Source organism: Perca flavescens, chromosome 23 (genome assembly GCF_004354835.1).
Source record: "Perca flavescens isolate YP-PL-M2 chromosome 23, PFLA_1.0, whole genome shotgun sequence".
Taxonomy (NCBI): Eukaryota; Metazoa; Chordata; class Actinopteri; order Perciformes; family Percidae; genus Perca; species Perca flavescens.
Window position 1 is genome coordinate 19,155,155 of NC_041353.1, and position 10,934 is coordinate 19,166,088.

Genomic DNA, 10,934 nt, shown 5'->3' on the forward strand with positions numbered 1-10,934 from the left:
TAGTTTTAATCAGGTTTAAGGGTTTCTTTTCCTCTCCGTTAGCTTGGTTGCAGTTTGATAGCTAATCTGTTTGAATGTCTCTTCTCTTCCACGCTGGGTTCCATGTGTTACATAACTCTTTCCTTTCTCCCAACGGGCTCTGTCTGCTTTACACAGAAATGAGACTGCTGTATAAAGGCTTATCTTATCTTAACTTTCTCAGCTTGACACTTCTTTTCCTGCTCTGACTCTTCGTCTCAGATCTGTTGTTTGCTAATGAGTGTGAACTTCAGACAGCAGAAAAGCATCACGTGTTTAACAATTTCCATCTGAACTAAATCTATATCTAATCCTGAGGGATAGCTACGTACTGTAGCTCGTTGAACGCTCAAACTGAAAGGCTCCATTTGTGTGTTTTGTTTTTTTTACTCACTCACTGTTAAGAGCCACAGTTAAATAGCATTATGAGAGCTGCCTGCATACATAGAACAAGATGTTAACGCCACAAAGTTGATATGATGAATGTCTTAGTAAAACTGTTTTCTTTTTTTTTTTTTTATCTCGCAAAAATAGAGAAACATTAACATTCACTTAATCGTGTTTCTGACTACCTGCTGAATAAAAATCCAAAGTTCACTCTCCTTTTTAGCTCTGCTTTGGGGCTCCGCCAGCTGCTGAGGGAAATATCTGCCTAAGCTGCCAAATGCATTTACAGGCTAGTTTTTTCTGTCTGCCGTTAGACGCTGGGAAGTTGGAATAGAATTTGTTTTTTGGAAGCGGTGAGAATTGAACCAAAACAGTACAGTTCTGGGCCGTAAAATCATAACAATTAGCCGAAGGATGCTAAAATCTTCTCTCTCTCTCAGAGCTGACGGGAACTACAGAGTTGAGTTATAATTCTTAGTGACTCCTTTCCCGTTACGTGTAGTCATTCTTCCGTTGTTAATATAAGAAAATTGATAAGTGCAGCTTCGATGACTTTGGTTTTCATTAAAACAGGATGTTACAAATAATCAAATAAGAACCGCATCGCGAAACTGATTGTGAACAGATCCTCTCTCCCTTCCTTTGTCCATTGTGCAGGATTTCAAGCATTCTTCCCCTCTCCTCCTCTGGCCTGACGGACCCACCAGCCCATCACCATGAACTACCTCCGCCGGCGCCTGTCAGACAGCAGCTTTGTGGCCAACCTCCCCAACGGCTACATGATGGATCTGCAGAGGCCGACCCCTCCAGGCTCATCCACTTCCTCCCCCGCCTCCCCAGCCACAGAGAGGCGGCAGCCCCCGAGCATCCCCGCTCCGACCTCCAACCCGGCCTCCGGCTCGGGGCCAGGCTCGGGCACGGGCACAGGCTCAGCTTTGGGCACAGGGAGCTTCCTCAGCTCCTTCTCCAGCGTGGTGAAGAGTGCTCAGATGGCCCAGAACGTCGCCGCCGCTGCACACGCCAAATCTGCAGCAACCGCAGCTGATGGAGCCTCAACAGGAAGCAGTCAGCCCCCTAAACCTGTCATACGCAAGCCCAAGATCCTGCTGGTCATCGATGATCAGCACACCGACTGGTGAGTGGACGTTTCATGGTGTTCGCATGTGTGTGCATGGGGACTTGAACGAAAAAAGGTCTAATGTCACACTGATTTCACATTGATTCGTCTCAAACCAGTTCCTAGAACTGGAACTGTGAGTTATTAGTTGTCACGTGTTTCAAAATCCCTTTAAAAATCCACAATACATCCCAAAAACCAATGAGCATCTTAGCTCACTTGCTATCTTTACTGACAGGAAATAACATTGCTACAGTTCTGCTACATGAAGCTGAGTAGTATTAGCAGGCTTTGATATATGAAAATTGTCATGGAAACGAGAGGAAGGTCTTTATCTCCTGAAGAAAAATAAATGAACGTTAACTCGGAGAGATGAGATCATCTTTCAGCAACGCCGCATGCACGCGTGTGAGAGGCTGATATTGGCCATCTTTTGCTGCACACTGTGGAGGAATTGATTTCTGGAGCAGCAGTCAAGACATGCAGCAGCCAGTTTATCATGTTTGTCTTACCGAATCAATAAACCGCTCTTCCATTTCATGGATAACTATTCTGTTGCCTGACATTTGCTGGCAAATCGACCTCAGCGAAGCTGTTATCAGCTATTTTCAGCCCTTTGAATTTATCTGCACAATTAGCTGGGATCATTGTGTAGCGAAGCATGTGCATATGAGGCTCTGCAGGGAGATCAGACCGGGGTCTAAAAATGATCACTAGATTAAAGCGCCCCGCTGACAGTCGTATCAAAAGCACCAAGATTGCTCTCAATATTCTTTTATCCCGCTGGCTGACATCCCGAAAGGGCCTGTTTTTCCTCACGTCCCATTGTTTGTGAAATGAGTCGACAGAGGATCATCCACTTACTGAGGCGTTCAGGCTCATTGAGGACCCATCCTCACTCTGAACAGATTGCGGTTTTTATTCACCTAAACAAACTCCGTTGGTTATATAAAGCGAGAATAATGGAGCCTTTGATGTTAAGGGCTTTTTCAGCACCATAAAGAGTCATTTTTGTGAAGGACTCTTTTAAAGAGATTTTAAAACTACATTTTAAACAGGTTTGACACAGCAACACCTGTTTAATCTAATGCAATCCACTGCAACAGCCCTACTATAAATCCTACCTTTGGGAAGTTTCTAATGTTCAGTTTTTGTTGAGACTTTGACTAGGGCTGCACGATATGAGGAAAATATGCCATATGCGATAACATTGTTGAATATCGCATTAATGATATTACTAATGATAAACAAATAGATATTAAAGGTCCCATGACATGGTGCTCTTTGAATGCTTTTATATAGGCCTTAGTGGTCCCCTAATACTGTATTTGAAGACTCTTTTCCGAAATTCAGCCTTGGTGCAGAATTACAGCCACTAGAGCCAGTCCCACAGTGAGCTTTCCTTAGTATGTACTATTTCTGTGTCTGTAGCTATTGAGGAGGAGGGTGAAGGGTGTGTCTGGGAACAACTGCCACTTTACTCATTTGAAAGCCATGATGTCTCTCTCTCTCTCATGGGTGGGCCAAATTCTCTGGGTGGGCAAAGCAGAGAAAGGGGAGGTAACCTTGCTCCTTATGACCTCATAAGGAACAAGATTCCAGATCGGCCCATCTGAGCTTTCATTTTCTCAAAGGCAGAGCAGGATACCCAGGGCTCGGTTTACACCTATCACCATTTCTAGCCACTGGGGGACCATAGACAGGCTGGGGGAATGCATATTAATGTTAAAAAATCTCATAAAGTGAAATTTTCATGCCATGGGACCTTTTTAAAGTGCACTCAGTTCTGCTGCTTTCAGTATTCTTCTAAAATACAACAAATTGCTTGTTGAATTTAAAACAAATGAAAGGAAATAATTTCCAACATTCTTTTATTGAACAAATTGAACATTGAATGGAATTTAAAAAGCGCAGTTTTCTACCGATATTTCAATGTCAACTAATACAAATAATCTCTGATTGTCTTTCACTATATGTCGCAGCCTTTCACGATGTGTTTATTGCGCAAGTTGATATTGCGATAACAATTTAAAAAAAAAAAACAAAAAAAAAAAACAATATATTGTGCAGCCCTCACTTTGACTGTTGATTTAAATTGGTCATTTCCAAGGCCATAGTTTGTGATAATGTATTGGATTGCATTATATTGTAATTCAGAATTGTGGCATGTAGACTGAGCGTGTAATTAGTGTTAGTGTTATTTTGCTAAAGAACCTCTTTAATTTACATTCATGTATTTTGCTTTTTCACAAATTCCTTTTTGGTGGATACGCACTGTACTAGATTTTGGACAGAGTGGCTTGCCAGAGACAGTCAGCAGCGGAGTCTGAGATATCCTGACTTTTAGTCCTCCCTAGTATGAATCAAGCTCCAAAAACACAGTGTCCTACATTTCCCAGAATGCAACTGGATAGTGGCTTTTATTAGGTACATTTTTAATATCAATATACAATATATTTCAATTTAAAAATAAAGATTTTTTTATTAGATCAGATTGATTGTGTTTGATTTGTAACTCAGCCTGTTCCTTGTATGGCCACCATGTGGCACTGTAGTTCAACTTTAACTTCACAGAGAAACGTTCGTCACTTCTCATGCTTTGATATTCCTGTTAAGAAGGGAAGGGCTTTGGCCAGCAGATGGTGATGTGTGGTCGCCTCTGAGGTTTAAAGGAAACACTCTTCCCCTGCTGTTGAAACAATCAGCGCTCGCAGTCTTTGAGCTCACACGTTCTGTAATCAGCAACAGCTCTTCTGAGTCAAAGCACAAACGCACATTGAAATACTTTACTTCACACTGATTCTTATATAAATGCATGTTGATTTTACAGTTTTAGGATTGATCTTGAAGTTGACACCAATTATCCAATTCAGTGTTTCCCAATTGCTGTTCTAAACATTAAACCAGAGGTTTTAAAACTATGGAGGCAGTTATGGTACTTGGAATCAATTGCTGCAATGTGCGTCAAAAAGTGCACTTCTTCTAGCCTTCTAACTCTGAACATGCAAACATGATGATGCACATTTTTTTTAGATTCAGCGTGACTTACACTTCCAGAGGATATCATTATCGCTGATGTCCATTGTGAGTAAATGTCCATACAGCTCCTTAGGATTTTTTAGAAAAGAAGGCGCTCCTTATAACTCCAGAACTTGCCTAAGAATCATGGGGTTTTTAAGTTTTCTTCAGTATCAAAGTAATCCAATGTAATCTGTACATCCATGGGTACAATGTTAACAGTAATTGTTAAGAGCTAATTCGGCATACATTTAATGGTGACAATTTGCCAAAATGTTAACGTATATATGGGCCGACGGTCTCAATTTTGTCTCCAAGTATCAAGTGATGTCACCCATAAGTGTTCTGGTGAGCCGAAACCATTACAGCTAACTATGATAGGCTAAGACCCTTGTTAATCAATCATACACTCTCGAAACATAAATCAGCAACAATATGCACATTAGAAAAAACTATATTATTGGGCAGTCTTAGGCAGTGACCTTATTTAGGATCCTAGTGGCCTGAGGGTAGAATCTCTTCCTGAGCCTCTCAGTGCTGGCCTGCTCTATTCGGTACCTTCTTCCCAACCTCAACAGGGAGAAAAGGCTGCTACTCGGGATGTTTCCCAGTCACTTCAATACAGTACAGTTCTAATTTTCTTGGAGCCAGTATTTAGATGCCATTGCGTCTTACCTCAGTGTTTCCTTTATGTTGATTTGACCGTGACAGCCCCCCATGGCAACATTTCTGCCCCCCACGGTATCAGAAATAGAGCTGCATTGTTAGAGTGCATGTCGGAGAATAGCGCGGACACACGCTTCACGCCGCGAGCGGCACCTGCATCACTCGGCAGAAAAAGGGAGAAAGGAAAAAGAGATGCCGTCCGGATGATAAGCCAGTTGAGATCATCGTCATTGAGAACTGTAAGTCGTATAACTTAGGTTGTCAGTTTATTTAAGCCCGGTCTCGCAAATTTAAATTAACTGGTGATTTTCGTTGTTTGTATTCTTCACCTGCTAGCTAAATTGCACGTGGCTGTTGATTCAATAGCGATTGCTGAACGCCCTTGCTCACATTTGTATTTTAGGTGCATTATTTACATGCTGAAGAAGTTACACTGCATTAAGATAATGTAATTAATAGTGGGTTTATTGTAATTTGCTACAAAATGCTTAGCCTATATGTCAAGATCAAAGTTGGCCTATATAGTAACTCAAAAAATACAGTTCAATCACAACTGAAAATATGCCTCATTGTGTGTGTGTGAATAGAGGTGAATAAATATATTTGTTTGTGTTGCAGCGAAGTGTCAGTTCCGTTTCATGGGGGGGGGGGGTGGGGTGTACCTCATTAGGCCAATTCATATTGGCTTCAGTATTAGAGCTTGGTTGTTGCCGTTAGGCCTTGAATAGGCCGTTGGAATAAATAGAAGAAGAACACTTAAAAGAAGCCTTTCTATCCGCACAGGATTAGGCACTTTGTTCCGCATTATTTCCAGATCCACCTTTTCTGTGGTATTTTATATGCAACAAATCAGACCCTCTCTCACACCCCCCGCTGCTGAAAGACTCATTCACGCCTTCATCTCCTCCCGACTGGACTACTGCAACTCACTTCTCCTCGACATCAGCTCTACCAACCTCAACCGACTCCAACTGGTCCAGAACGCAGCCGCCCGACTCATCACCCACTCCAAATTCTGGCACCACATCACTCCAGTCCTAAAACAACTCCACTGGCTTCCTATCTCCCACCGGATCACCTACAAAATCCTGGTCCTCATCTACAAAGCCCTCCACCATCTGTCCCCCCTCATACCTCACTGACCTCCTCTCCTCGTACCAACCCTCACGGTCCCTCAGATCCACCTCAGCCAGTCTCCTCTCCATCCAAAAGTCCAACCTCCGCAGTTTTGGGGACAGAGCATTCTCCAGGGCAGCTCCCAGGCTCTGGAACTCCCTCCCCCAAGAGATCTGCACCTTTGAGTCCCTCACCATCTTCCAGTCCCGCCTCAAGACCCATCTCTTCACCTCTGCCTATCCGTAGCCTCCTGCCCCCGTCCCTTTTTTATCTGCCTGAATCTTGTTTTGTTCTGTTTTTGTAATCTACCTTCTCTGTAAAGCGACTTTGAGTCTTGAAAAGCGCTATATAAATTCAATTTATTATTATATTACATATCACTGACAAATGTTAGCCGAGTGTCTGCGGCCCTGTTCAGACCTGGTATTAACATAACATTAACATGTGTCTTGGGTGATCCGATCACAAGTGGACAGTTCTAAGTGAGTCAGTTCATAGCTGGCATTGGAATGCTTCTCCACATGCGTCTTGAGTGGCCACTTGTGATCAGATCTCACTTCCACGGTCTATCTGTAAATACGCACATCATTACCATTTGCATATAAAGAAATAGATATTTTAATAAAAATATTTTTTGTTGTGTGTATACATTTCAGTTTTTACTCTCACATAAATCCTACATTATTTAGCCTATTACAGAAATGTGCGATGACTATGAAAAACGCTTTGTCTGTGTAACGAAGGGCGTTTTTTTTTCCACCCGACAGCGGTGTGTGTGTGTATTATGTTCAGATTTTTGGGCCCATTTTATGAACTTGCGGTCCCCGGGAACCTCCGTGCCAGGGATAACAGCAGGCGGCCGGGTGTCTGAACTGTGCAGAGTACCGGAACAAAAACACAGACACATCACCGACAATAGCATCCACAACACACGATTCACTCTCAGTGGTTTCTGTGACATGAGAAATACTAATGGACTGATACTAACGTGGCCCAAACCCCCTTCAAATGTGGTCTAAGCGATCAAATCTCAATGCGTCTTCGGCCTGGGTGGGTGTGTCACAATATGTCATTTTAACCACTTTTTTGCAATAAAATATTTTTATATAAGAATCCATTTCAAATGTGGGAGACCTAAGATAATATGAAAAACTGTGCTTTGTTCTACCTCCCAGTACAGGTATCTGAAACTAAAGCACTTTTAAGGGTCTTCCTAGCGCCTATGAGGTCTTATTGTCTGCCTGAAGATCATTTCAAAAAGTGGCTCTAAATCCGAGACCTTTCTCCGACAGTTAAGTGTTGCATAGAAATTGAACCTCAGAGCCCACTTTAAAAGGTGCTTACAGAGCATGAAGCAACATTTAAAGCTCGACCCCCTGAGACCAGTGCAACTCGTATAAAAAGACCAAATATTTGGCTGCTGCTGTGTGTTAGCTTTTTCTATCCCAGTGTTTGCCTTTAGGCAACTGAGTCCTGTTGTTGATTCATGAAGCAATAGGCATACTGCTTGCAGCTTTGCTGTTGAAATCTCTGTGCTGGGTTGCTGAAAAAAAGTCAGGATAAAAGTTTCAACCACACTGGCCAAATTTCTAATTTACTTGACGGCCATGTATTAATTCCAGATGTCATCTTGTTTTTACTCTTCAAGCCACCATGTGGTGTTTCTAGAGTTTTCCAGCTGTCACTCTCTAAACAGATGTGTTGTGTTTTTTCATGCATTTCCGTAAATCTACATCAATCGTATCCCCTCTGTGGTCACCTGTTTCACTGGGGCCACAGCAGCCATCATAACTGTTCTATCCGGAGGAAAAACTGTGATGGACAGCTTAAGCCGCAGCACACCTTTACGTTATTGTGTTAGTGAATGTCAACTGGATAAGTACTCATAACAAACTATAAGCATCCACCTCTACGATTTATCGGGTAACATCTGTAATTATGACTATGCTAATTTAGCTAACTTTAGCTATTAACAATAACAGATCGTGGTTAGGAAAAAACTAGGATTGCCTAAATTGACCTGTGATTAGGGATATATGATACCACAGTCAGCTAATCTCATTCAGTTGTACGGCAGGGAGTGCAGTAGTGCACAGAATCCCCATGATTGCTACACATTGATTGCCTGGCGTTTAATCGCGGAGCGTTGTCCTTCACATGAGGAGCGAGACCCCGCGGATCTACGCAACTACGCAGGCGAAATGTCCCTCCCCGTGTGAAAAGCCCTTTATACCCACAATGGGGAAATCCTCTCTGTTGGAGCAGCAAGGGATAGGAATAGCTTCATATTTCACTTCCTTTACAACAACTTAACATTAACAAGATAAACATGAGCAGGGGCTAAACGGCTTTTCAAATCCAACATAAAAAGTATTGGACAGTGTGAATAACAAAAAGTTTTATTGTGGTAAATGCACATCTGAAATAATAGGTAGTTGCTGAGCGCACATGGTTATTGGAGTTAGAGAAAATGGCGTCCCAACTGCCGCATACTTGTGTGTACTGCTCTTGTGCAAAGACATCCATCTTTTTCCTCTCCACATTTCGTAAAGTGTTCTTTCTTTGCCATATTTTAGGAATCATCAGAAATCATTACATTCATACTGTATATTCAAACATATAAAATATAATACAAAGTTGGAAAACATGGAATTCAACTCCAGAGAGATTGAACCGCAAATTAATTTCTATCTCAGTTCACTTGAAGAACAAGTACGGTGTGAACGGAAGGACAGCGAGGCGAGGCTCACCCAGAGTGAATCTGAGGAAAGAGTTCACCTGATAATCCGAGAGGACTTGCTGGCCGATGTCCTCGATCAGCTCCAACAACAGAGAGAGGGAGGCAGTTGGAGCCATGAGAAAGAGCTGATGCAGAGGGAGATGTGTGAGTTGAAAGTTCAGCTGGCTCAACGTGTCCACTCCCCACCCAGGCAAACAATATCTGAAATCCCAGCTGGAAAAAATCAGCAACATGCTGCAAAAAGCCCAAAAAGATCTGGACCTCCAGACCTTCATACTGAAGACCTGAAAGTTGAACTGGAGCAGATGAAAGGAGAGAAGGGGGCCCTTCAAAATGAAGTGGAGACTCAGAAGATGGAGCTTCGTAAGGAAAGACAGATGCTCGCGGTAGCTAAGACCACCAACGTGAGGTTGGAGAGCGATCTGGAGAATGAGAGGGCTCACGCTCAGGAGCTGAAGAATGAGTTTACCAAGATGGAGGAAGCTCTCCGAAAACAGGAGGAAGAGGCGAAGAAGATACTAGAAAGATCCCAGGCTTCCCATAGAGCCCAGCTGGATGAGGCTCTGGCTGAACGTGTCCACTCCTCATCCAGGGAACGGAGTATCTGAAATCCCAGCTGGGAAAAATCAGCAACATGCTGCGAAAAGCCCAAAAAGATCTGCACCTGCAGACCATTACTGAAGACCTGAAAGTTGAATTGGACAAGATGAAGGGAGAGAAGGGGGCCCTTCAAAATAAAGTGGAGACTCAGAAGATGATGGAGCTTCTTAAGGAAAGACAGAAGCTTGCTCTAGCTAAGACCACCAACGTGAGGTTGGAGAGTGAGAGGGCTCACGCTCAGGAGCTGAAGAAGGAGTTTACCAAGATGGAGGAATCTCTCCGAAAACAGGAAGAGGGAAAGAAGATACTGGAAAGATCTCAGGCTTCCCATAGAGCCCAGCTGGAGATGCAGGACAAAAACAACAAGAACCTGATGGCTGCTCTTAAGAAAAAGTTAGAACATCAGCTGGTGGCAGCAGGAGAAAAGCTCCGTGCTGGAGGAGAGAGAGAAAACGAGAGCCTCCTATGTGGCTCAGATTGACGAGCAAAGCTCTGTGAGCGACGCCCTCCTGGCTGATCTGAAGAAGGCTGAGCAGCAGCTGGAGAGTCATCTCAACGAGTGGAAGGAGGACAAGTCATCCCTCCTTCAGGCCACAGAAAGCCTGAAGCTGACTCAGCAGGAAAAGGAGCAGGAGTGGGAGAGGACGGAGAGCACCCTGAGGTCCCAGCTAGTAGAGCTTCAGAAGAAGAAGTGGTACAGAAAGCTTCTCTAATGCCCGGCTGAGGAAAAGAAAATGCATTTATACACAAACAAAAAATAAATGCATAAAAATGATGTCATGTTTGTTGGTCTGTTTAAAATGTGAAGTTGCACTACGGTCATGTGTAATATGAAATGCTTAGTTTGATGCATTATAACTCTGGGGACAAACACTCATGAGTTCTCACTTTCATCCTAGACCCCCAAAAATACAAGTTGGTCTAAATATAGGTTTTTGTCTGGAGGTACATTGTTTGTCATCCAAATAATTCAGTTGAAAACACGGGAGCATTTCTTTCAGGGACATTTTGCAGGTTTACTACGAGTCTCATGTAGCTTTAGACTTTAAGACCAAACAGGTTTATTTAGTATCACAGAGCCTTTCAAACACAGCTGCTATTCAACGTTTTATGAAGAAGAAATATGCTTTAGAATATACACTGGGTATTGTCAAATCAGCTACAAACTTGAATTATTTGGTAAAGATCAATTATCTGCTTACTTTTTGTTTTAGGAATAATCAATAAACCCTATGATTTTAATACATGTACTTTTGGTTTAATGATATATAC

General features: G+C 42.7%; 1 protein-coding gene across 3 annotated transcripts in view; it reads left to right on the plus strand.

The window, feature by feature from the left end:
* Positions 1-10,934, plus strand: part of syn3 (synapsin III) — a 136,144-nt gene that overhangs the window by 10,295 nt on the left and 114,915 nt on the right. For all 3 annotated transcript variants that reach the window (XM_028570194.1, XM_028570195.1, XM_028570197.1), the window contains one exon: positions 1,063-1,540. In XM_028570194.1, coding sequence (XP_028425995.1) covers positions 1,122-1,540 — 419 coding nt within the window. In that variant the 5' untranslated portion in view covers positions 1,063-1,121. The remainder of the gene's footprint in view (positions 1-1,062; positions 1,541-10,934) is intronic.